This window comes from Lissotriton vulgaris, chromosome 3_2 (assembly GCF_964263255.1).
Source record: "Lissotriton vulgaris chromosome 3_2, aLisVul1.2, whole genome shotgun sequence".
Classification (NCBI taxonomy): Eukaryota; Metazoa; Chordata; class Amphibia; order Caudata; family Salamandridae; genus Lissotriton; species Lissotriton vulgaris.
Window position 1 is genome coordinate 274,550,190 of NC_141690.1, and position 27,700 is coordinate 274,577,889.

General features: G+C 46.3%; 1 protein-coding gene across 3 annotated transcripts in view; it reads left to right on the forward strand.

Moving 5' to 3' along the window:
• Window positions 1–1,657: 1,657 nt before the first annotated feature.
• The window catches only part of PCGF1 (polycomb group ring finger 1), a 174,431-nt gene continuing 148,388 nt past the window's right edge, over window positions 1,658–27,700 (forward strand). The window contains exons 1-2 of one of the 3 annotated variants that reach the window (XM_086964572.1): window positions 1,726–1,842; window positions 26,274–26,324. In XM_086964572.1, coding sequence (XP_086820698.1) covers window positions 1,756–1,842; window positions 26,274–26,324 — 138 coding nt within the window. In that variant the 5' untranslated portion in view covers window positions 1,726–1,755. Of the gene's footprint in view, window positions 1,843–26,273; window positions 26,325–27,700 lie in introns of all 3 variants that reach the window. The other 2 variants (XM_086964571.1, XM_086964573.1) reach the window with 2 other exon arrangements.

A 27,700-nucleotide genomic window follows, 5' to 3' on the forward strand; every position in this document is an offset into this window, starting at 1 on the left:
ACTCAGCGCCCTTTTGAAGAAACCCACAGCAGACCCCTCTGAACTTAAAAACTACCGACCCATATCCCTCCTCCCATTCCCGGCCAAAGTCATTGAGAAAGCCGTCAACAGCCAGCTCGCCGCCTTCCTTGAATCCAACAACTCCCTCGACCCCTCTCAGTCCGGATTTCGAGCCAAACACAGCACCGAAACCGCCCTCATTGCAGCAACAGACGACATCAGAACACTCCTGGACAACGGAGAAACAGTGGCCCTCATACTACTCGACCTCTCCGCCGCCTTCGACACAGTCTGCCACAGCACCCTTATACAGCGCCTCAGCAACATCGGCATACAAGGAAAAGCCTTGGACTGGATCACCTCGTTCCTAGCTGGGAGAACTCAGAGAGTCCGACTTCCCCCATTCAACTCAAAGGCCACTGAAGTCATCTGTGGAGTACCACAAGGATCATCACTCAGTCCCACCCTCTTCAACGTCTACATGAGCCCACTCGCATCCATCGCGCGCCAACACAACCTCAACATCATCTCTTACGCCGACGACACCCAATTAATCCTTTCCCTCACCAAAGACCCCAACACCGCCAAAACCAATCTTCACGAAGGCATGAAAGAAGTAGCCGAATGGATGAAACACAGCCGCCTAAAACTCAACTCAGACAAAACGGAGGTGCTCATCCTAGGATCTTCCCCCTCTGCCTGGGACGACTCCTGGTGGCCTTCCGCTTTGGGCACAGCACCCACACCCACAGACCAGGCACGTAACCTTGGATTCATACTAGACTCCTCTCTCTCGATGTCCAGACAAGTCAACGCAGTCTCATCCTCCTGCTTCAACGTACTTCGCACTCTCAAAAAGATCTTCCGATGGATCCCCCTCGAGACAAGAAAGACTGTCACCCACGCACTGGTCACAAGTCGACTGGATTATGGTAACACACTATACGCCGGAATCACAGCAAAATTACAGAAAAAACTCCACCGCATCCAAAACGCATCAGCGAGACTCATATTGGACATCCCCCGCCAAGATCACATCACCGGACACCTAAAAGACCTCCACTGGCTTCCCGTCAACAAAAGAATGACATTCTGTCTCCTCACCCACGCACACAAGGCCCTCTACAATCTAGGACCCCAATGCCTCAACACTCGACTGTCCTTCTACAAACCCACCCGCCAACTAAGATCGTCCAATCAAGCCCTCGCCGCAGTACCGCGCATCCGAAAATCTACCATGGGAGGAAGTTCCTTCTCCTTCCTGGCGGCCAAGACCTGGAACTCACTCCCCACTCGCCTCCGCCTTACTCAAAACCACATCTCCTTCAGAAAAGAACTTAAAACCTGGCTATTCAAAAAATAATGAACCCCTTCCCAAGCGCCTTGAGACCCTCTGGGTGAGTAGTGCGCTATATAAATGCCCGAACTTGAACTTGAACTGGAATCTATTAAAAAATACTGAAGGGATTTAGGCATATATTATTTCTTATAATGGTTCCTAAAATAATAAAATATTGACAAGAGTGAGAAAACGAACCACAGTGACCTTGGACTCTGTTTTTGGGTCATCATTGGTCCCCATCATAACAAGTGTAAACTCCCAACTATTCAAAGATGGCGGGGGCGAAGGACAGTCTTCAGTACTGCGCAAGACCACAGGGAGGGGCTGTGCAGTGACGTTTACGCTTCAGACGCTCGTTTCCATGGCGACGTGGACCCGCCTCCTCAGAGCCGGAAGCCAGAGGCCGATCTAAAATGGCGACCCAGGAGCCGATGGCGATTGCGATGCGGCTGCGAAACCAGCTGCAGGCGGTGTACAAGATGGACCCGCTGCGGAACGAGGTACGTGCGGCTCGGAGGGAGACGGCGGGGGTCGCGGGGCAGCTTCAGCGAGAGCGGTGTGTTTATTGCCGGCCTCAAGGAGAGGGTGTCAGGTGGAGGCATCCTTAAAGGGACAAGTTGGAGAGCGCGCAGGTTCTTCAGAGAGACGCGAGCCGGGAAAGTGAAGTGCGCATGCGCATGCGCGATGTGGTGCCGGGTGAAGTGCGCATGCGCGATGTGGTGCCGGGTGCTGTACGCATGCGCACATCTGTCCACGGCGCAGGTGCAAGTGCGACACTGGGAAGTGTTTGGTACCAAGTTCAGGGTTGCGCATGTGCACAGCGCCCAAGCAGCCCAGGGATGCTAGTGGGCGCTTGAAGGGCCTTCTTGGCGCTGTGAGGAGCACAGGGAAACATCCTAATGTTTATAAAGTGGGCAGGAGGCGTCGTTCTGTAGTTTATAGGGTCATCATATTGTTTAAAAAGTGCGCACGAGCTTTAATTGTGCAGTAAATGGGAGCATCCCTTCCCTTTAAAGAGCCCAGTGTTGCACTCGACGAAAGTAAGAGTTGATGAGTCCTCCCTGGACCGTGGCACCGCTTGGATCATGTCTGTTACACGTCACGATGGAGAAAACTCATCCACTTCATGCCTCACTGGCTGAGCCTGGGGTGATGCCAGCCTGCTGGTTGTGGCCTCTGAACCCATTGAACACAGGGGGAGCAGAGTTTTTGGGGTGCGAGGGGGGGTAGCAATGAGGCCCGGGTGACCCCACTGAAGTCCACAGCAGTTGTTTGACATGTCAGAGCAGTGTTTCTCGGGGGAGGTGGGGTTGGGGGGGGGGTAGCATTGAGGCCCAGGTGACTCCACTGAAGTCCACAGCAGTTGTTTGACATGTCAGAGCAGTGTTTCTGGAGGGTGAGGGGGGTTAGCATTGATACCCGGGTGACCACTGAAGTCCACAGCATTTGTTTGACATGTCAGAGCAGTGTTTCTGGAGGGTGAGGGGGGGGGGGAGGGGTGGTTAGCATTGATACCCGGGTGTGTTTATTGCCGGCCTCAAGGAGAGGGTGTCAGGTGGTCAACAGCATTTTTTTGACATGTCAAAGCAGTGTTTCTGGAGGGTGAGTGGGGTTAGCAATGAGACCCGGGTGACTCCACTGAAGTCCACATCATTTGTTTGACATGTCAGAGCAGTGTTTCTGGAGGGTGAGGGAGGGTTAGCAATGAGGCCCAGGTGACCCCACTGAAGTCCACAGCATTTGTTTGACATGTCAGAGCAGTGTTTTTGGGGGGTGAGGGGGTGTTAGCAATGAGACCCGGGTGACTCCACTGAAGTCCACATCATTTGTTTGACATGTCAGAGCAGTGTTTTTGGGGGGTGAGGGGGGTTAGCAATGAGGCCCTTGTAACCCCACTGAAGTACACAGCATTTGTTTGACACGTCAACAGGGTAACCCTTCCAGGGGTTGGACTTTAGGTTTGTAGGATCCTCATTAAGAGGGAGAATTTATTAGCAACACACTGATGCTTGTCACTGACGCGACTGAACAGCGCCAAGACGGGTCAATTAACGTCTGTCGGAAGCTGCCTACGGAGCCCTCCGTGTTTGATTCAGGCATTGATTCATAAAAAAAAAAACGGAGCCTCGGAGGCGAATAGTCATCTTCCGGGAATAGACCTCACAAGTAGAGATTTGTTCATATGCATTTTGAGACTTTCCTACAAGATGGCGCGACCCGCCCATCCATACAAATGACTTTATAGAGACGTGCTCATGACTTGCTTTGACTGTCCGACAAGACATTTTTGGTCCTGAAGAGAATCCCCAGAAAGGGTGGAATTCGAAACTCGTAGACCACGGTATTCTAGGCCAATCAAAAAGATTAATTCTGTACAGGATTTGATTTGTTTTCAAAGTAGCTGATGGCCTTGTGCTTTTAAAGTCATTGTTGTTTTTGTAGAAGTGAAAAAATGTGTGTCTTGTCAGAAAAAGAATCTGTTGAGGCATCTCAGGATGGGCATTTGTGTGAAAGGTGTAAGTGGGGTTGTATGAATGTGGTGAGTAGTAGAATAGGATTATGAATCGGGCACAGTGTGTGTGATGTGTAGGGAGTCTGTAGATTAGAGAGTGTGTGCAAAGTGCAATTTCGAAATGGGCTTCCAAAGGGCAACTTAGAGGGGTAAAAGGTGTTTTTTCTAAACAATGAAGTATTTTTAACCTGAGAGGTTTTGAATAAATTGATGTAAACTGGTATAAATAAAGTTTTTTTTTTTTTAGGGCATTTGTTCGGTTCATTGCCCATCAAAGAAATGGTTAAAGAAAGGTGCAGTACTGGCATTTGTATTTGTTAATTGATATTTTGGCGTAGCCTTGCTGCGTATAAGCCAAACCCTGTGTTGTTAATTCTGTCACTGGCCGAAGCACACCATGTGAGCGAGTTTAGCATACACCACTTACTAAGTTATAAGGTGGCGTGCCTAAGATGTTCAACTCAAAATACAAATTTGTAATTTTCTCCATGTCTGCAACAACTTTTAATGCAGACTTCATCAAGACACACAGTGGACACACTTTACAGACCTGTAGGAACATTACATTTATTAATAACACAGCACATAAGTCCTTTAAATGTGTGACGCTGAGCATCCCCTCCAAAGGACATGCTGTATGTAGTTACGGTATTGGCATTTATTCTATTTGTTTTGCTATACATCGTTTCCCTAGAGCGCTGCTTCACAGAGCTGTATTAGAGCGCTATTCAGTAAAACATAGAACTGACTGCATATTTGAACCACCAATGAAAATTGAGTTGGAGAGAACCATGAGGCTGAAGGGTAAGGAGTGGACAAGGATGAGAAAGATCAGGGTAAAAAGAAGTAGCTTGTAGGAGGAGACAAGAACATCTCGGTGCAGCACCGCTTTGAGCGAAGTGAAGATAGCTCAGCATCTGCGGAGTGAGGGGCAGAGCATTCCTTTGTGTCTTCAAGCCAGGTCTCTTGTGAATAAGAAAGTAGTGAGTCTTTTTCTGAAGGGAAACCATTGTACCTGGTCTGGTAAGTGTAGGAGAGTAGGGTCTGCAATCCTATGATCACCCCAGATTTTTGCTTTTTGCTTCACTGGTTTACGACTTTCCCTGGCTGTGGGCCTGCTAATCAGACCCACAGCCTAGCTGTTCTCTCTCTAAATTGACACACATGTACCTTAGGTGCATTTACCAATTGGTACTGGGCCACCTTATCAGTCCCTGTACAGCATACCTTAGGTATCCAGGGTATAGGTGTACGCAGGGCCTACCAGGGCCTGCAGCATGTATTATGCCACCCCTGGCTGGCCATCCAAATCTGACACAACTGGCTGCACGACAGCTGGGGCAAGGTGGTGTAATCACCCTTTGCTTTAGATATAGTATTCCTATATCTAACCCTAAAATGGACACATAGATTCCTATCAGTCACTCCTATGGCAGGCCTTGTCAATCCTGAAGGCAGAGTGCTTGGAATTATGTGAGATGGTGCTCTGGCATGAGCTGAGCCCGTTTGCAGCTTGCGGATCCAAGTCCTAATAGCTGTTCCATGATAACGCATACCATATACTCTTAAGTGCATTATAATCCTCGCGGTTATTTGCTATCTTTGGTATCGCTTTATCAAAACATGTCGAGTAAGGTGTCGTACGAATTGGAATACTAACCCCTCGCCAATTCTGGCGACGGGGTTAGCATTCCACCCTTCTAGAGGGACACGTCATGTATGTAACTGTGAACCCCGGTTACAGCTAACTCGAGCCTCAGCATCACAAAATGGATGCTGCCACCACAGACACAAGTCTGACCTCCTGCTGCTGGGAGTCCTTCCAGCGAGGAGAGCCTAGACAAAGGGTTTCCTGTCAGGGGTGGTGCTAGCACCATCCCAGACAGGGTTTTGTGTATCCCAGGTAGGCAGGGCTGAAAGGAAGGTGACTGCAAGTGGCACCCCGGTGCTCACTGTGCATACGCCGGCTCAAACCAGTTCCAGGGGCACACCAGCCCCTGAGCTGGGGAGAGACCGGACAAAGGAGAGGGGTGTAACCACCCCCCTCCTGGTCCCACCCATGGGCAGGACCTAGTCGCGTGCCAGACCCTTTTCTTAGAATAAAGGTAGGAGCGGGCCCCCTTCCCAAATTAGATAATTCTGAATCTTGAACTACTTTCCACGAAAGGAACTCTTGACTATTTCTGAAGACTCTCCCTTGTGGCTAAGGAGTAGCCACCCTGCATCCGCAGGCACCATCTAAGCATCGCGGTTTGCTGTAAGTCCATCCTCCGGATCAAGACTGCCCAGCTCGACGAGACCCGGATTCCCTGGCATCTCTGACCTCTACCTGCATCATCAGCCCAGCTGAGATTCGTGGGTGCGACGAGACCTGAGGGACCGGCCATCTTCTGAAACTGCACGGCGCTTAACCAGCACGACCGCCGAGGGATCCTCGAGTGAGTGCTTTGGGGTTTGAGAAGCCCTAACCCTGAGCAGCTCCAGCACCGAAGTCCAGACCCCCGAATCCACGAGATCTGCGTGGGGCCCTTCTGCTCTTTGCTGCTCACCGCGTTGTCCGGTCACTTGCCTGCTGGCTAGTGGCCCTCCTGACGACGAACCACGACGATTACACCGCTGGTCTGGTTGCTCCAGACTGGCCCTTGCTCCCTTCCAAAAGAGGAGCACCCTGGACCCTCCTGGTCCACTCCAGACGCCATCTTGACTCCACTGCGTGGGCTTGACTTTGCCAAGGCTTGTTGCCCCAATCCTGGGTCCAGCATCGCCGATAGCAGACACCTTCGTGGGACAGCTCGCACCTCCAGCCTGTTCGCCGACAACGCCTCCTGGTCCGAGGGACAGCACAGTCCAGCATCGCCCACTCACCTGGTTGAGGTGACTTCGTCCGGTGCCATCCTGGTGCCCACACAATCACTGGCTAGTGATTAAGAACTGAGTCCCCTCTGCTTTCAGGTCGTCTCCATCATCGATCCAGGCTTGGATCACATCGAACATCTTCACTGGTCGCCTGCCAGCAACTTCTTCTTTCAGGCTCCATAGACTACAACGAGGATTCCCGACGTCTTTTGAACCCCATGCAGCCGCGGCCCCTGGGCTAGGTAACCTGAGCATTTCGGTGCTCCAACGTAGGTTCACTATCTAAGTGTCCAGATCCTTTTTCGTTTTCAGTCTAACTAGTCGGATTCGTCCGATAACAGTAACTTTGTGAATACTAGCCTCCATAGACTTTGTCCCGCATCCCGCGTGAGAGTGCACACTCTGCACCCGATCTCCCTAGGCCTCCTGCTCCTAACCTTAGGGTTCAGTAGTGTAGTCCTAGCGATCCTGAAGCCTCTGGATCTTGTTACTTACCTGCTAGTATTTCGCATTCCACTTTTAGTGTATATGGTTTTTCGTGCCCCTCGGGCATTTGTGTAAATTGTGCAACTTGAAGTATTTTCATAAGAGTTTTGTATTGTGCTTAGCTCCCTGACTCATAAAGAGTTCAGGGTAGTCTTGTTATAAATAAATATCCTTTATTTTCATAACAACTTGTGTGGTGTCCTTTCACTTGGTGTTCAAGGGGTATATGTGATGGTATAACAGCTGGCTTAACACGCCCTCTAGATTTTAGCCTAAAGACTGCTCTTGTCCATGCTACTAGGATAGCTGGTCTATAAGGTTGACTTACAAGCATTCATCAATAAGGGTCGTTTGGTATGATACACAGTGATCACTAGAATAGTGAGCACTATGTATCAGGCCAACTTCTCACAGTAAGGAGATCCAAATAGTAGGCATGTAACCAGAAAAGGATTGTCTTTGAGCTTGAGATGGTCTCAATTTTGGGAGCTCTATCAAGATTTTCGTGAAACACCAGAGTGAGTTTCAAGTCCAATGGACAAGAGATGTTGCGCTTGGCAATGGGTGGCTCTGGATGGTAAGACAAACGTAATAGTGCTTACAGCAGTTATGAGACGGTAATAGCTGGGCTGCTAGTGGGGAAAAATGCCTGGGGTTCAGTGTGTGGAAAGAGGGAGTTGGCTATCTTTTTCATGTTTGCTTTCATTCGTTTATGGTAGCGCTAACTCTGATATGGACTGTAATTGGGTGGCATTCCATAGTTGATTCACAGGCAGCTGGAATGACCAGAAATGTGCTGGCGGGCAGTGTTAACGAATCGCAGCGAGTGGAAAGGGTGTGAAATGACACCAGTTAGGATAGGTAAGGTGTGCAATACACACTGTTACTCAAAATTAATGTATTTCTTTTATTTTTATTTATTTTTATTTTAAGTTTTCTATAGCGCAAACATGACCCTTGGGTATTATAGCGCTTCACATTACATGAGGTAGTTATTGACCAGGATTGTTTTAGTAAAAACGTTCACAGTGGTATGAGGTAGATGCGTATACAGCCATAGAATGATAACCTCAATTAAAGGTTATACAGAAAATATATACAGAACATGAAGTAGGTTTAGTATTCAGCTAAATATAATGTGTCCTAAAGGTGTCTATTTCCTGTGCATTTTTCAATTACAATCCTTGGTCATGTATTGTGTAGTCCCCAGCCGGGGATATCCCCAGTAAATTTGGAGAATTTCTCTTGTTGTTCTGTCTAGGTTACATCTATGTCTTTGTGCTATTGAGACTGTCTTGCCTATGGAAGGAAGTTACTCATTAGGAAGATCTTAGTTTCCCTCTTAAAGGTTGCTGTGTCTAGAAATGTTCTAATGCTTGGAGGAAGTGAGTTACAGATTCTGAGGGCTGCTCCTGAGAAGGCTCTATCATATGTTTTCTTCGTCCGGAAGATGGATGGTCTCAACACCAGTTCCTTAGCACTCCTGGCCGGTCTGTTTCCTCCAGATAGTTTAATTTTCTGAGCAAGGTATCTTGGTGTATTGTAGTGGAGCGCTTTGTGGGTTACGCATGCCATTTTTAGTTGAATTTTGGCTTCGTAAGGTAGCCAGTTTAATGCTTTCAGGTGTGGTGAGATATGGTCGAATTTACTCGATCTGGTGATAAGTCTTGCAGCTGCATTGAGGCATGCCTTTAGTGGTGCTGTTAAAATATATATTTTTTTTGGTAGACCTGCTAGAGTTGTATATCCATATTCAATCCTCGCGATAACTAGTGATTGGACTGCTAGTTTGAGATCCGCCTTAGATCCGAATGGTTTCACTTTTCTAATGTAGTTCAGGTGATAGCGGGCGCTTTTGCCATTGCTTTGATGTGTATTTACAACAAGGGGTGGTGAGGGACAGAGTCTCTGAATAAAGCAGAAAGCTCTCACCCAGTCAAGAGATCAGGGCTAGATCCAACACCGTTTTTTAGCTCACTGCACCATCCCAGTTTCAGAACCTGGCTGTATGCAAATTAGTCTGTTCCTGTCCCAGTGCATGATGGGAACAGGACAAACCAAACTACAAAAGCCAATTCTTACACTGGGAAGGAAACAAGCTCCCGGGGACCGGTTTCTGGCATTACAGCCGTCTTCGGCCCTGTTTGCTTGAATCCTGATGGTGCAATGAGCAAGGGTCTCACATCTGAGAATACCCTTCCACGCTTAGGGTGGACAAAAATATTTACAACAAGGGGTGGTGAGGGACAGAGTCTCTGAATAAAGCAGAAAGCTCTCACCCAGTCAAGAGATCAGGGCTAGATCCAACACCGTTTTTTAGCTCACTGCACCATCCCAGTTTCAGAACCTGGCTGTATGCAAATTAGGCTGTTCCTGTCCCAGTGCATGATGGGAACAGGACAAACCAAACTACAAAAGCCAATTCTTACACTGGGAAGGAAACAAGCTCCCGGGGACCGGTTTCTGGCATTACAGCCGTCTTCGGCCCGGTTTGCTTGAATCCTGATGGTGCAATGAGCAAGGGTCTCACATCTGAGAATACCCTTCCACGCTTGGGGTGGACAAAAATATTTACAACAAGGGGTGGTGAGGGACAGAGTCTCTGAATAAAGCAGAAAGCTCTCACCCAGTCAAGAGATCAGGGCTAGATCCAACACCGTTTTTTAGCTCACTGCACCATCCCAGTTTCAGAACCTGGCTGTATGCAAATTAGTCTGTTCCTGTCCCAGTGCATGATGGGAACAGGACAAACCAAACTACAAAAGCCAATTCTTACACTGGGAAGGAAACAAGCTCCTGGGGACCGGTTTCTGGCATTACAGCCGTCTTCGGCCTGGTTTGCTTGAATCCTGATGGTGCAATGAGCAAGGGTCTCACATCTGAGAATACCCTTCCACGCTTAGGGTGGACAAAAATATTTACAACAAGGGGTGGTGAGGGACAGAGTCTCTGAATAAAGCAGAAAGCTCTCACCCAGTCAAGAGATCAGGGCTAGATCCAACACCGTTTTTTAGCTCACTGCACCATCCCAGTTTCAGAACCTGGCTGTATGCAAATTAGTCTGTTCCTGTCCCAGTGCATGATGGGAACAGGACAAACCAAACTACAAAAGCCAATTCTTACACTGGGAAGGAAACAAGCTCCCGGGGAACGGTTTCTGGCATTACAGCCGTCTGTAAGACTGGGTAAGAGTGGTCTGCTTAACTCAGACACTCTGTTCATCACCACCCCCTTTTGTAAATCGATTTTGGCCACTATAGGTGTGGCAGGGTATACTCAGACATGAATGAGTCCCTTTCTCACTGCTCCATCAGGATTCAAGCAAGCCGGGCCGAAGAAGGCTGAAATGCCAGAAACCGGTCCCCGGTAGCTTGTCTCCTTTCTGGTAAAGAATTGGCTTGGTAGTTTAGTCTGCCCTGTTCCCATGATGCACTGGGCCAGGGACAGACTGATTTGCATATAGCCAGGTTCTGAGCTGGGATGGGGCAGTGAGATAAATAACGGTGATGGATCAGGCCCTGATCTTTGGACTGGGTAAGAGTGGTCTGCTTAACTCAGACACTCTGTTCATCACCACCCCCTTTTGTAAATCGATTGCTTTGATGTGGGGTTTCATGTCTAGGTTCTCATCTAGTGTGATTCTTAGTGATTTTGCGGAGACAACTAGGGTAGGGGTACAGTTTAACGCTGTGATCATTTTGGACCATTCCTTCACTTCTGTGGGTTTCTTCGGTGGTGAGATTAGTAAGAATTCTGTTTTTTGCATGTTTAGTTTCAGATGATTGTTAGCCATTGTAATGACATTTTTAAGGCCTCATTCATTATCTTGATGGCTTCCAGGGATGTGTTCTTGATGTATATCTGCGTGACATCCGCGTACATGTGATAGGATATTTTGGAATTTCGGAGGATTTCTGTGAAAGGCTCGACGTACAGGTTAAACAGTGATGGAGATAATGTAGAACCTTGAGGGACTCCAATTGAGTTGGGGCATGAAGGTGAGAGTGATTGCGTTCTATTCTGAAGGAATGATTCAAACCATTTTAGCACATTTCCAGACAGTCCCATCCTGTCATGGAGCCTGTTGAGTAATTTCTCATGATTTACCGTGTCAAATGCTGATGATGGGTCAAGGAGGATAAGTAGACCTGTCTGAATAAGGTCTAAGGCCTGTAGTGCATCATCAACAATATGTAGGATCGCTGTTTCTGTGCTGTGACCAGTTCTGAATCCCGACTGGCAGTCGTCTAGTAGCGAGATGTTAGCACTGTGTTGGCTTAGTTGGTTTTGTACACATTTCTCTATTAGTTTGGCAAGGATAGGAATGTTGGTCACTGGGCGAAGTTATTTCGGATCTGCTGGGTCCGCTGTAGGTTTTTTGATGAAGGGGACAACTTGACCTGTTTTTAGGCAATCTGGAAGGATCCCTTGGGATAGAGAGGCGTTTATTACTTTCGTCCATATGGGAATCATGATATGACCTATTTCTTTGAGGCATTTGAGGGGAGTGGATCATTATAGTGGTTGTTAAGTTTGATGTCTGATAGTGTTTTGGCAATGGTATTCTGGTCACGAAGCTTGAAGTTCTCCCATTGTGCCTTGTTTTTTGTCCTATTATGGGTAGTTTCCAAGGTGGTATTGACCGTTGAGGGTAATTGGTTGTCCGTATTGTCAATGTTGTCAGCTTCTTTCCTGAGCTCTCTTTCCAACGTGTTGGCCTTGTTGTTGAAGAATGTTGAGAACTCTTCACAACTTAGTTGAGTTTTTGTAGTTTCTTGGGCAGTTTTGGTCAATTTATTGGATTGCTGTTTTAAAATCTCGAATAGTTTCTGAGGTCTGTTTTTGGCGTTATCAAGTTCAGATCTAATAAATTCCTTTTTGGAATTTAGGATCTTTTTGTTGTATTCGTTTCTGATTTTTCTGAAAGATTTCAGTTCAGGGGATGATGTATGTTGTCTCCATTTTCTTTCAGCGAGTCTTAGTTTCCGCCTTTCTTCACTCAGTGTTCCACTGAACCATGGATTTTTAACCTTCTCTGTGACCCTTTTTTCAGTTTTAGTTGCATGGTGGTGTTGACTATATTTGTTACTGTTGTTCCGTCACCAGTCTGCTCTGCACCATTGTACTTTACACCACTTTATTCTATGCTACTCTACTCCAAAACACTTCACTCTACGACACTTTACTCTACTCTGTGATGCTCTATTTCATTAAACACTGCTCCACTGACACTCTGCTCCACTTTACGCCACTCCTCTGCACTCTACTCTGCCATTTCACAACACTACTTCTCTCTACGACGCTCTATGCAACTTCCTCTATGCCACTCCATGTCCCTTAACTCCACTCTATTCTATGACCCACTACTCCAATCTATGCCACTCAACCCGTGCCAACTCGACCTAAAACGTTCTACTGATATTTGGCGATCTATCCGTAAACAGGCAGCAAATGTCTCAAGATAAAAACAAAATGTAAAGGCGTTTTGATTGCCTACTCACTTTCTGAATGAACAGAACACCTGTTCCTTTCCAGTTTAAGTTCACGCACCAGGATGGACAAGTAGGTCCTTTAAATAGCTCAACCTGATAAAATCTGACTCGCCATAGCAAGTAGATTTTTCGAGACCTCTATTGTCCATTCTTGTTGTTCTTCTGACTGCAAAGTGAGAGGAGTTTATAAAATGAACTGTCTGACAATCGTGCTGTACAGCGAGTGTGAAATGAAAGGATGTCCGGTTTTCTTTCTAACAGACAACATTTAAATCACTTGTATACGAGTTGTACAAATATTTCAAAATATATTTCAGAAGTTAGGAAACCACATTTTTTTTGTAACTCTGTGTAATAGAAACTACGTTTTTAATAGGATCAAAACAAATCGGAACACTTTACTTAGTGATGTGTAAATGCTAAATATATCTGCGGAAACCCAATTTCCACATATTATTTGTATCCTATAATTTAATCAGTAGAACTGCAGGTTAGTGGTAAAGTTTGTGGCCCTTTCAATGGAAAATGTGCTGTCTTAAAAACAGTACGCTGCCACATCATGCTCTAGTAATATGTTTATTAAAAGTGAGAGTTCATGCACCTTAACTGAGAAACATTCTTGCCCCCACCCTGATGACAATGCTATTAGTGAAATAAGAGGCAAGTTGGGGTTCATGTGTAACCTATATGTGGGGTATATAAATATTATAAATTTTTTATGGAAGACATGCCGAACTCACGTTTGAAGGTGCTGTCATTTGTGATGATGAAGAAAAAGGCGTGTCTGTAAAATAAAATATTTGTCTTTGAACACACAATTTGAGACGATTTGCAGGTCAAGTTTATTATAGTTTGAGTAGATAATTCAAGTCAGTAGACCTGCAGATCTAATCATATTTTTATGGTTTTTCGAGGCTGGACCTTCTTTAAAGGTATGTCCGAAATAGTTTTTTAAAATTTTTTTTTAGAAGATATTTTAATGACGTGTAGAACAAACTAAGCACCAATGTCTGCAAGCAGTACACATTACAGCATCAGACCATAGAGAAACGTGATCAGATTCCTGTACAACCTCAAAGTGCCTGTGTTCCACCCCACACCCAACCACTAGTCACAGGTCATTATGAAAACCAGTGCATTTATGTTGCAGATTCTCAAGTTTGAGTCTTTCCGGAGGGGGACACAGTTCTTCCCAATCAGTGTTCTACCTCCCTCATATTTTTATCCATTTATTTAGGCACCCCCTACTCTCATAGGGAACCTTTTCCGCCAGCATGCACCAATCCATGTCCCATTTCCAGGTATTCAGTTGTGGTGTGAATTCGGCCCTCCAGATCCTACAATGTTTCGCTTAGACACCATCAATCACATCGCCCATATTTGCTCCATATGGGTGAGATCAGTAGCATCCCAAATGTTCAGCAAACACCACTTCGCTGTAGCGTCTATGGACGTTATTTAAGCATGTTATTACAGCTTCCCAATACTGCTGATCCACTGGGCAGCCGCATATCATGTGGAAAAACGTCCCCTCCTGGCCACAGTGTCTAGTACCAAGCTAGGACGTTGCACTGCAGATCCCCACCAGTGTAGTGCCTGCATAATAAGAACGTTGTAAGATCTTTAGTTGCACTAGTCGGAACCTAGACCGTATGGCTATTTCCCTAGGGGGGGTGCTAGAGCTTCTGGCTATTCATCATCTGCAAGGCCAACAAGGTCACACGCCCAGATTTCCTGCAGGTGAATCGGGGTGTCGGGTGAATTATTGATATATTTATTATAGGTGAGGGAGATGGCCCTTTTGGCCATGTAATCATCTTGTAGTCGGTCATCTATTGGGCAAGGGTCAGGGGGGTCCTCGCTTTTTGGTAATGCCGTCACTAATACATATCGTATTTCCAAGTATCGGTAAGTCTCCGTTGCCGCCAGCTGACATTTGCTTTGGGAGTCAGCAAACAAGATCTCTGCTCCCTCCCTCCACAGGTCTCCCACCCTAGAAATCTCTATTAGGTCCCACTTGTTGAAGCCTTTCTGCGTAGCCAGTGTGCCCAACTGTGCCTTGTCCCACAAAGGAGTTGGCATGGTTATCCTACCCTCTAGCCCAGAGATCAGTGTTGTCTGCCAAAGGGAGTGTCACTGTGGTGGGCATCGGGAAAGAGGCGTTGCACGCCAGTCCCTAAAGGGCCCTGAGGTACCCACTGGTTGCATAACTAGTCTAACTATTCTATGTGCTGCCTCCTCTACAGGGAGGTGAACCCATCAATTAATAGTGACTAACTGAGCCGCCCAGTAATATTTTTGTATGTCTGGCAGGGCAATTCCACCGTCGTCCCAGCACTAACTTTATTGTCACTTTATGTAAATGGAGTCATTGACCATAATAAATTATGCTACTAAATTGATTAATGGTAGAAAGTGCTCCACATTTTGAGTATCTGCTGCTGAAACTCCCTAGTTCCATGTCCTGATCAATGCAAGCTTCCAAGAGTCAACTAGCACTCCTACTCTTTGCAGCGCTAGATCAGCCTCACCAGCACTGAAAGTATATAGAGCAAAGGCCAGGGGAACAGCCCTTTAGACCGTGGTACTATTGGTACGGAATCTGGTATGCCAAGGAATTGACAGCCTACAAATTGAGTTTACATGATGTCTTAGCTTTGGACTGTGTTTGTGGTATCCCGTGGCTCACATATGTGAAGTGCTGGTTGATGACTTTGGGGCTGAATGAGATGTGGGGTAAGCGGAGTTCCATTACAGGTGGAGTGGGGAATCTCCTTAAGGCACACTATTGGTAATGTGTTATCGAGTCCTGGTATTGCTCAGTGAGATCAGGAGGCATAATTGACCACTTTCCTGATTTTAAAAATCTGTCAAAGTTTGAGCCCTTTTGAGGTATTATTCCTCATGCTGCTAAGCATTTGTATATACAATTCAGGTACATAATTTTACCATTTAGAGGCTGCACCAGCAACTGGTACGCTACTAGCTCTAGATCGACTTCCGAACTACGCCCTATGTGCCTAATAGTGAAGGAAATGAAAGCCCACTATTTCTTATGTTGTTCAGCTTACGCGGGTCATTGATGAAAGTGGATTGTACCCACATGTTTGTCATGTGTATCACAGTATAGAGCTGCTTTAAGTTTACGGATATCTGGCACCTGAAGTTAAATTGTTTTCAGTTTGGCTCATTTTAAATTTGCCATATGGCAATTTTGGAATAAATTTGCCATGATGAAATAAACGGGAGGAACAAGCATTGGAAATGCAATAGGTCTCGCAGCATTAGAGTTAGTGCTTTTAGAATTGTTTATGGGTTTTTTTTGTAAATCTTTAGCATTTTTGTTTCCTGTAGCCAATGCTAAAGAATTACAAATAAAAAAAGCCATAAACAAATCTAAAAGCTCTAACTCAAATGCTCCGAGACCTATTGCACTGTGTGAGGGTGAGGGGTTGAGGGTGAGTGAGGGTGAGGGTGAGGGTGAGTGAGGGTGAGTGAGGGTGAGTGAGGGTGAGTGAGGGTGAGTGAGGGTGAAGGTGGGTGAAGGTGAGTGAGGGTGAGTGAGGGGTTGAGGGAGAGTGAGGGTGAGTGAGGGTGAGGGGTTGAGGGTGAGTGAGGGTGAGTGAGGGTGAGGGGTTGAGGGTGAGTGAGTGAGGGTGAGTGAGGGTGAGGGGTTGAGGGTGAGTGAGGGTGAGGGGTTGAGGGTGAGTGAGGGTGAGGGGTTGAGGGTGAGTGAGGGTGAGGGGTTGAGGGTGAGTGAGGGTGAGGGGTTGAGGGTGAGTGAGGGGTTGAGGGTGAGTGAGGGTGAGTGAGGGTGAGTGAGGGTGAGTGAGGGTGAGGGTGAGGGTGAGTGTGAGTGAGGGTGAGTGTGAGTGAGGGTGAGTGTGAGTGAGGGTGAGTGTGAGTGAGGGTGAGTGTGAGTGAGGGTGAGTGAGGGTGAGTGTGAGTGAGTGTGAGTGTGAGTGAGGGTGAGTGTGAGGGTGAGGGTGAGTGTGAGTGAGGGTGAGTGTGAGTGAGGGTGAGTGTGAGTGAGGGTGAGTGTGAGGGTGAGTGTGAGGGTGAGTGATGGTGAGGGTGAGTGATGGTGAGGGTGAGTGAGGGTGAGGGTGAGTGATGGTGAGGGGTTGAGGGTGAGGGGTTGAGGGTGAGTGAGGGGTTGAGGGTGAGTGAGGGTGAGGGTGAGTGAGGGTGAGGGTGAGTGAGGGTGAGGGTGAGTGAGGGTGAGTGAGGGTGAGGGTGAGTGAGGGTGAGTGACGGTGAGGGTGAGTGAGGGTGAGTGAGGGTGAGGGGTTGAGGTTGAGGGTGGGTGAGGGGTTGAGGGTGAGTGAGGGTGAGGGGGTGAGGGGTTGAGGGTGAGTGAGGGTGAGGGTGAGGGGGTGAGGGGTTGAGGGTGAGTGAGGGTGAGGGGTTGAGGGTGAGTGAGGATGAGTGAGGGTGAGGGGTTGAGGGTGAGGGGTTGAGGGTGAGTGAGGATGAGTGAGGGTGAGGGGTTGAGGGTGAGGGGTTGAGGGTGAGTGAGGATGAGTGAGAGTGAGGGGTTGAGGGTGAGGGGTTGAGGGTGAGTGAGGATGAGTGAGAGTGAGGGGTTGAGGGTGAGGGGTTGAGGGTGAGGGTGAGTGAGGGTGAGGGTGAGTGAGGGTGGCTACGGTATGGGATGTCTCATATTAAAATTACGTGTGACCTGTCAAAACGTGAGTGAGATACCGGCATGCCATGTTCTCTTGTACAAGCGCAATCGGGTGTTCAACAATGCCATAGTGGGCCGGTTCATGGCTACGTGTTGTATCATAAAAATAGTGCAAATGCTCATGTTTAAAAACGTCAAAGCCAAAGGAAAGTGCGATTTAATTTTAAAATCAAATAAGTAGAAAAAAATATATAATTAACAGCCATTAGGTTTAAAACAGAACCAATGCAAGGAAAGGTGTATTTTAAAAGGAGAATAATGATGTTAAAAATCGAACACAACACATAAGGAGGTCCAAGCCCAACGAGCGTGTAATACAAAATAGCAGGTAGCCAAGCAAAACTATCAAAAGTCTATTGTCATTTAAATGAACCCCGGCTGATGCTAGAAAATGGCCAGGTGCTCGTGCTGTGATTTAGCGCTGGTATTGAGTTCCATGCTGAAAAAATCAGGGCGAATGGCGCACGCAGTGCACAAGACCACGTGACCATTCAAGTTGATTTTGCTTCCGCTGAACTACATAATCTACTCCAGAAGCAGAACTCGGACCAGCGGCGGCTCGTGACAGCCTGGGTTACAAAATCGTGCCAAAAGTCCTCCTAGTGACCAGAAAACTGCGCAAGGGGATGCCAAATCTCTTGAGCGCCAGTTTACATTTCTGGTGCTTCACAGGGGAAAAATTGCAGCACGCAGCGATTGGCAGAATTTGGCACCCCACATTTCAAGAGTAACGCATGGTAGGCCAAATTTCACCAATTTTGTGAGCGGAATTAAATTTGCCACCTGGGACTAGTGAAAACCAAATTTTGTAATGCACTGATCACTGTCAGCTAGTGATTATGATCACCAACTGTTTTGGGCTGACATTGCAATTATCCCTTGATTGTCATTTTCATAATGTATGTGTAACCTTGAGTCATGGATTTACTGCCGTATTTTTTACTCTTATTATTTTGGGTAAAATAAACAAAAAAGAAGCCGGAGGGAAGAGAGGGGAGGGGGGAGGGGGGAGGAGAGCGAAAGGATCGGAGACACGGCGACACGGCGGGTAAAATAAACAAACAAGCGCGTGTTTCCTGGTGACTCAAAGGGAAAGTGATAGTGGATTTTTCTTAGTTACGGTCACTGGAAGTAGCATTTGAGAGCATTCTTTCTGACTTGCAGTTAGAGCGGCTGTAATACAGTAACAGGAAGGTAAGATAGAACCTCCTTTGTGTTTTAAACGGCACAATCTTGACGCGACATGCTACTGCTTGCAAATTCTTTTATGCCGTATTTTTTACTCTATTATTTTGGGTAAAATAAACAAAAAAGAAGCCGGAGGGAAGAGAGGGGAGGGGGGGAGGAGAGCAAAAGGATCGGAGACACGGCGACACGGCGGGTAAAATAAACAAAAAAGAAGCCGGAGGGGAGGGGGGAGGGGAAATGCGACACGGCGGGAAGGGGAGGGGGCGGAGCGGGTCAAATAAACAAAAAACAAGCTGGAGGGAAGAGAGGGGAGGGGGGAGGAGAAATGCGACACGGCGGGAAGGGGAGGGGGCGGAGCGGGTAAACAAAGACGGACGTGCACGCGCTTTTAAGCTCAATGCGCATGCGCATTGAGCTTAAAAGTCACGGGCACTGCAAGGAATCGCCACGATTCCTTGCAGTGTGGATAAAGAGCGGATAAGTCCCAATACTCTCGCCTTGCTCGATGCGCATGCGCATCGACAGGCGAGACCTAAAAATTGACAGACCACATAACTATGTCCTGGGGTTGTCTTAGTGATGTCACAAATAAACTGCAATAGGAAAACTAAAAAAAAGTATTTATACAGTGATGGTGAGACCAAGTGTATTTATATTATATAGGTGGACAGTTTTGTCTGCATACTTAAGGTTAAGTCTTACTTTCCATTGAAAAATCTTTTTTTTTTTTTTATTCACTTGGGTGCCGTTTGATTAATCTGCTTGAAACTTTACAATAAAAAAGATGCAACCACTTTCCATTGAGAAACAGCACTTTTTGTGAAGATCTGTAAAACAGCTTTAAAAAACAGGGGTGTAGTGTTTATATAAATAAAATAAAAAAGTGGGCATTTTCCAGTTTTACATCATACAGGATACTTTCCTGTCCTTGAGAGCAGAAAATGGCTGACCAGAATTTCCTCACTTCACTCAAGGAAGTCCCATTTGTTGGTTTGGTGTGGTTTAAACCCGTTCGGTGTCTTTTGAGTAATTATGTAAAAACATTTTTTTTTGTACTTTTGTTTTTTTTTGTGGGTTATCTTGTTTGTTAATTTGTGTATTCCTTAATCCACGGATGATTTGCTTTAGCTTTCCGGTCTGTTGTGGCCACTATTACCCAACAGGGTGTACTGCGTGCGCTCTATGTTGGGGGTAAAATAGAAACAAAAACAGCATAAGGCTGAAAGGTGAGAGTACCCTAACCCCCAATCCCATGATGGTAAGGGGCATATGATCCCTCCCTCAAACTTGAAGCAAATGAAAGAAAAGAAAGCAGAATTTTTAAATCTTGGATCCTCCATAGGCCCGACGGCCTCTACTAGGCTTGCAGGATTTGTGAATCTAGAATTTTTTTTCCAAAGAATGTAGCTTGTGCAGTAGAGAAACAAGCAGAAATTGGTTATAGGCTCAATACATAACAGCAGTTTTTCACAAGGTAAATCTAAAGGAGAGGAACAAAGGCAAAAGAAAGCACAAATAAAACTTGAAGGAAAGTGAATGGAAAAACGAGAAAGGTATTCAATGCAGGAGAAACTGTTTTCAAACTGCACGAAAGTGAAGGAAGCCTACTAACACGCAACATGTCTCAATGGAGACTTCGCTTTTTATATTGCCATAGCTGCCATGCTCAGGAAGAGGAAATACTAATGATGTAAATGAATGTGGTGGCCATATTGGTTGGGAGTAGGTTTCTTTCTACAGTAAATGACTATCTCCGCATCATCCATTATGGCGACTCATGCGGAGACGGAGCTAGTTACAGACTGCGTCTAATGCTTCAGATCCTACAAGCTTCCTCTGGTCGCTTGTAGTAATGGTGTACAGTCGCCACTGCTCCTGCAGTGTCACCGTCTTGAATGCTGCATAGTCTTCACAGTGCAGCCTTGAGTTTGCAAAACTACTGAAGCTCCCCTGGCAAAAGAGCTCCCATTGTCTGGATATGAAGAGGAAGAAATGTGCCTTCTACTTTCTATCTCGCTATTCCTATAGTTTAAGATAGCTACTTGAGAAACCTCAGTACCTAGATAGAGGGGTTATATTTATATAATACTACTTACATAATCGACGAGAAACAATACTTTACTGAGGTAATACCAGAATACACGTTTACGGAAAGAGGTTAAGGAACAGTGTTGACTGATGTAGAACATCAGGCACCAGGCTCCTCTCCAGACTAATAACCAAGACTGTATCTATACCAATCTCCAGAGTCGGAGGTCATCTGGTTCCACATAAGGAGGCCTGTACAAACATTTTTTACCGCCTAAAAGGTGTGCAACATAACTTAAGTATGGCTTCCTGCAATTAGAAACTGTTTCAGCGCCTGAAAATACAGAAGTAAGTTAAATACTTTGTACAGTAGTACATGGTATACAATGTGCAGGAATAGCAAATGTCTTACAGACTAAGCTGCTATTTTGCATTTTTCCAGGGCTGACTGGGACTAAAACTGGCCTCCTCAGATTTCCGCGGTGTTGAAGGGCGGATCACTGGTCAGAGTGCATGAGGTAATCTGCACATATGCACACGTGTTTAGTTTTGTTTTTTTCATCATGTGCACTGTCGTGCTTTCTGTTTATCTTCAACAAACCTGAGTTCTATTTAGTGCAGGTTAGGTTCTGTTTGGGTTCTAATGAAAAAGCCATGCAACATTTCAGCTTGATCAGAAACTGCTAAAACAAATTGATCACAGATGAGATGAAGAATGTGTCCTGCAGGACTGTATACTCTATCTTTAGAGTTTTTATTAATCTTGCATAAGTAGGGATTAAAACCTTATAAAATAGTAAAGGTGTCCTATACTTAATACAATTTTAAACAACCCTTCTCAAAATAAGGGCTGTGCGTAGTTGCTGACATGGAACAGTATGCTGAATATCCTCAACCTTTCTTTCACCTCTGGATCTGTACCCATAGCGTGGAAGCAAGCATGGGTATCACCGATAATTAAAAAACCTACCCTTGACCCTTCCAAACCGGAAAATTTCCGGCCAATATCCCTCCTCCCCTGGATTTCCAAGATAGCTGAGGCCCATGTCAATGGTATCCTCTCGAAACATGTGGATCATCACGGAATACTGGACCCTTCCCAAAATGGTTTCCGCGCAGGCCATAGCACTGAGTCTGCCCTACTGGCCACCACAGAACATCTCCGGACGATTTTAGACTCCGGTCAAAGTGCTGCGCTGATCCTCCTAGATCTCAGCGCAGCCTTTGACACGGTATCCCATGACATCCTTCTGAAACGTCTGGAGATGGCCGGTGTGACTGGCCTCGCTCTTGCTTGGTTTCAATCCTTTCTTAAGGATAGATCCTTCAAGGTGTCGGCCCCTCCATTTCTCTCTAAATCCCATCCCATAGCTCAAGGTGTCCCCCAGGGTTCAGCGTTGAGCCCATCCCTCTTTAATCTATACGTCCAGCCACTTACTGACGTGGCAAAAGAGTGGGGGCTCACGCTGGTCTCATACGCCGACGACACCCAGCTGGTTGTCACCCTCTCGGAAAGCCCGTCCACCGCGGCATCCAAGTTTAAAGAGGGCATGGCAGCAGTGGCACAATGGATGACGGACAATTACCTCCAACTTAACGCCGGAAAAACCGAGGTGCTCCTCCTTGGCCGAAACACCAGCCTATGGAACGAGCACTGGTGGCCGTCATCCCTGGGCGCCACTCCACTCCCTAAAAATTGTGTTAAAAATCTGGGAGTCTGGATGGATGCCAACCTTAGTTTCCAGTCCCACACCAAAAAGGTGGCAGCCACCTGCATAGGTCTCTTAAGGAACCTCAGGCCTATTCTTGGGCTTTTCGACTCTAAAGCTCGCCAGCTGATTATCCAGGCTACCATCTTATCACGCCTGGACTACGCTAACGTCCTCCTTCTGGGAGCAAACAAAGTGGAAACAGCTAGGTTCCAACGTATCCAGAATGCGGCGGCCAGAACGCTGGTTGGTCTCCCGCGTAGATGCTCAGCCAGAGCTACCATCCGTAAGCTCCACTGGCTGCCCGTGGAACACCGAGTTAAATTCAAGGCTCTTACCACGATCTTTAAGATCGTCAAACTAGGAAATCCCCCTCTGCTGCGGAACCTGGCCCGACCTTATGTCCCTGGTCGTGCACTTCGTTCTTCCAACCAACTTCTTCTGACCGTCCCTAGGATCAGGCTCTGCCGAACTGGAGGCCGCTCCTTTAGCGTCCTTGGTTCCAAACTATGGAACGATCTTCCCCTCAGCATTCGTTCCATAGATTGCCTCTCAGCCTTCCGTAAAGCTATCAAGACCTATCTTTTCCCTGCTCTCTAGACCCCCTTTTCCCCCCTCCCCTTCTTTTTTTCTGCCCTACAGGTGCGTTTCTGTCTCACAGCGCCGGGACGCCCCATTGCTGGGGTAGCTGTTGCGCTTCACCAAACATAGAAATAGAAATAGAAATAGAAAACATGCCACTTTGTGAGAGTGAGAGGTTTGCGTACCTTGGTAACAAAACCAATCTAAGTCGGTGATCCAAATTCACTTAATGCCCATTAAGATGGGTGTAATTGTTTTCCTACTTGAGCAACCTGGGCTTAATGATCATGAATAACAATGGGTTGTGTATCCTGTATCTTCGGCATGGCATAGTGGAGTGGGAACTTTAATTCCTGACCCCTTTTTAGGTCTCGCGCAGCACGATACCTCTTGTAAGGTGGTTTTGAAAGCTGACCACACACTTGTGCGTGTGATCAGGCTTTCGTCGGCAGGCATTGGCTTTCGCGTGTTTAAAAAATATTTTTTTTAAAGAGGCACGCGATTGGGCAAAGGCGGGCGCATGTCCCACCTTTTCAACGCCCATTCCCGTCCGTTTCTAGCACTCGCAGCATCGCGCGTTCGCCTCGCTGCAGCGCTTCCTCCCCCCGCTCCTCTTTGGTGCGCGCGCACCACTAGTTTAAAGTGCTCTGCTTTCTCAGTTAAGATTCACGGGAGCATGCAAAAGTTAGTGAATTGAACTATGCGTTTCAATGTTGCAAATAATCTTTGACCCACCTCAAGGGCATTCATTCATTTTAATGCCCTTAGTAAGCTGTATGTCTGTGCTGCTTCCCTCCTCCCATCTCTGACCGAATTCTCACCGGTGATATGAAGCCAGTTTGCATCCATTAACGGGTTTTAATGTAACACACTAGTGCATTGTGGGACCTGTAGTTCTTATCTGCTGCAGTTGCACCAAATGACTCGCACGCCTGTACTGATGACGTCCCCCAAATTTCAAAAATTGAAAGGGCTTCGGGCGTAATTTACTAAAGAGAGTTTACCTGGAGTTCGTGGGTTCGCAGGACGTAGCCCTTGACGAAGATCCGGTACAAGAAGTCGACGAGGCTGGGTCCTGGTCGGTCATCGAAGGACTTCAGCCTCTTGATGCTGGCTACCGCTGGTGCCGCGGCCATGGTGGTATAGGCCCTTGACTGCCTGGCACGTGCCCATGGGCCCTAGACTGGCATGATCCATTGCCCCACAGCCCGTGATCTGCCCCACGCAGAGGCTGGTAAAGCCATAGTGTGGGGCTGGAAGCCTCAGAGATGGGTCCTAGAGAGTGAGAGAGAACCAGCACACGAGTGTCTGGAGCGGTAAATCTCCATTAAGCAGTATATAAATGACCACACGCGCATTCACAACCTTAGGGGTGCAGGTCGGAAAAGAAGCACAAGAGGACGAGTTTGAGAGAGCCCGTAACAGGCACATATCGCTAACATAAACCCAGCCAACAGACGAGGGCCAAGAAGCTGCGTCTTCGGAGGTATGCACTATATACATTGCTTCACTTTACTCGTGCTTGGTGTCTAGGACCAAGGCTGTGTCCATTGGAGCGACCGAGGCCTCCATGTGCCCAGTGGTGAGGAGGCAGTAGAGCGGGGGTCCGGACTACTTGGCCGAGTATGCATTGTTGCACGGCCTAAGATCACCAGACACACCGCAGACACCACAGGCACAGACAGATTATCGCACCACATGCAGCCGATAGGCACCCCCTCCCCCCACCACAGGCACATAGCTGACACGCACACCCACACACACACGCAGGAGAGATGCACAAAAGACCAGACACACTTATACAGAAAACGCAGACCAAGCCGACATACACACACGACAGACACATATGGGTGTCGGAGAAAAGTGATCTATCCAGCCACACACCGCAAAGGAGCCGAGACACAGCACACACACAGGACACAAAACTCACACTCTTTGCAATTACAGTATTTTTATTCCTCACTCACGCATGGCACACTAAGCTTTCAGTGCTCTTGCGGCGCCTGTTTTCCGAGCACTGCTCTCTTACTTTTCACTACGACTCTGTTTTTCCTCTTTTTATGAAAGGGTACTGAGCAGCTACACTGGAAACCAATGTCATCTTCCCGGAATTCATCCTTGTTATTTTTAACTATCAACTTCAAACCCTATCGGTTGAGTATATTTGTTTTTTCAACATAGAGATTGGCTTCGTCTTCCGATGTTTTCCTCAACATTAGGAAAAGAGGGTACTGCTTGAAATCTATGCGTATTATGTGCATCTGCACATGAAACGAGCATTGAAAATGCAATAGGTCTCGCTTTTGATTAAGTTAAAACCATTTGCTTTGCTAATGGTATTGTATAGCAAAGCAAATTGCTTTAACGTAATAAAAGGCGAGACCTATTGCATTCTTAATGCTTGTTTCCATTGCATCTGAGCTACGCCGCTCCCCATTTCCACATCACTCTGCATATTAAAACAATAAAAATCCAGAGATTCTTACCAATGTGTATAGCATGAATAATTTGTAAGTTGTGGGATGGAAATGGTGTGCAAAATACATATTTTGCATTTGCATATTTATGTAAAATAATGCGACATTTGCGCAAAATGCAAGGCCGGCATTTTGTACTGTATTTTAGTGTAAACGATGGCTTTGCATCTATGTTAGAGGTGAAGACGTAATTCACCCTGTAAAAAGCACAAGCAGTACAAATAGCAACTACTTGCGTTCTGGTCATTCTTGTCCCCGTATGCGTGTACTAAATCTTTGCAACAAACTGTGTGTAATAAAATAATTGTGAGAATTGCAAAAAGTGAGATTACGCCGGCGTAATGGAAATCTTGTCTTGACGAAAAGCTCATCAGGCCCAGATCCACCTTAAGTAGGATGAGACTTCATTTTCTGTATTTTTGCAGAATCCTCAACCTGCCTGCTCTGAAGAAGATGCCGTCTGTCCTTATTTTTCCAAGGACCTCTGAAAGTGTCAAGTCACTCAAACATATAGACATCAACAAGACACCTGTTGCGACATGAGTCTGGAAAAAATGCCTTGTTGTTTCAGTTTCAAGGTCAAACAAGAACAATAGCCGAAACAGTGTAGTCTAAATTGTTGTATTTTTAACTTATTTTTTTATAAGAATGTGTCTTAGACTAGCATCTTGATGCTAAAGAGAAAACAGGTCATCTTGATGCTAATTGGTTATACCAGACATTCCTAAGATGATGATAGAAATTCCATTTTAGATGAGATATAGTATAAAATGACTGTTACTTGATCACTTGTCGGGAGAAGTCCTTCACACAGATTATTACTCCAGATACTTCAGTGTCGCATTTTCAACTTAAAGTTGATACCGAGCCAGAGTGTGGGAGGAGCTGATGCGACGCATGTTTCCTTTCCACAGGGAACCCGGCCTCCTCGACTACTGCTAATTACAGCGCTTGGCTTCACACAGGTATGCAGTGTGCGGATTCTCCCCGAGTAATTGTAGGTGAAAGTTATACTACTACATGCTCTCTTAACTTGGCGCATAAAGGTAGGTTTTAGGATATTCGGTTTTTAGATCAGATTTTAGCCAAGCCGTGGGAGAAATGTTCATTTTATTCTTGTTGTTTACAACACATTTGTGCTGTGTACTTTATTTTCTGTATGGTTTTTCAGATGTGCTAAGGAACAGGATGAGCCTGATGAAATATACGCTTTTAGTTAAAGTTTCTTTTTCTTAATGCGGTGTGTTTGTGTGGTATTGAAAAGAACGAAATAGGTTTGTTTCCAATCACCACGGTGTCCCTGGATCCCTGTTTGGGGTCTGTTAGTAACCCAAAAGCATTGACGCCACTTCAACTATGTGTTAAGTGGGGTTGTGTGGGGCTACAAAAAACTGTTTTTCACATTCAAGCGTTGGTGCATTGAACTTCAATCGTGTCACCTGTGGGTGTGAAAACAAACCTTGTAGAGCGGAGCTAGAAGCTCAGTTTACGCAACTGCGGGTGCAATGGAAATCATGGACGTCCCAAGGCACATCATAAATTGGCGGCCCCAGGTGCGTGTCTAATTTAGCCTCTGTATTTTGAGGGAAGTGAATTATGCATGGGGTGATTTTATTTGCAGTCTCTTTGTTGCTTCTGCAGAGTGTCTTTGCAGAAGGTCCATAGACCTATGCCAGTGACTGCCTTTCTCTTTTTAGCAATAGCTTTCTACTGACACAGTTGTGTGGCATCTTGAGCTATGTTAGTGTCCCCATACAATGACAATTAGTATAGATTGTTGCTCTCTTACTCTAGTTTATAATGTGGTACTGAGCGATTACCAAGTGGGTAGATTGCCTTCATTCCTTGCTGTGCCTGGCTGCAATGAAGTTGCAATACAAATTCTCCAGTTGTCCGAGTTGTATTGTTCTTCACAAATTGCAGAACCTTCTCAAGTTTTGAAACTCTTATCTACCAATGATGGAAGATATTGCAGTATGGTTGTCTTCATCCTGGGGTGCATGAACTCTAACACTAGACTGAAATGTATGCTGTTTAACAACCTGCACCAGGCATATCTCACTTCAAAATGCATCTGTTGCATGTTTCCAGGAGTAGCCTTGCTGTGGCCAATGACAGGTGCACCTTTATCACATGGTATGCTATTGCATGCATGGAGAGGTTGCGAAAGAGGTGTAAAAATTGTTGATCGCCAAGTTTTTCGGAATGTCTTTCACCGTCTCCTGGGACTGATGCCTCAGACATCAAAGGGCAAACAAGAGTGCAGGTTCATTGACCGCCTTTGTGTTCTATTTGAACGCTGCATCGTTATGAGGTGGAAAGTGTCCGCGGCACCTACTGT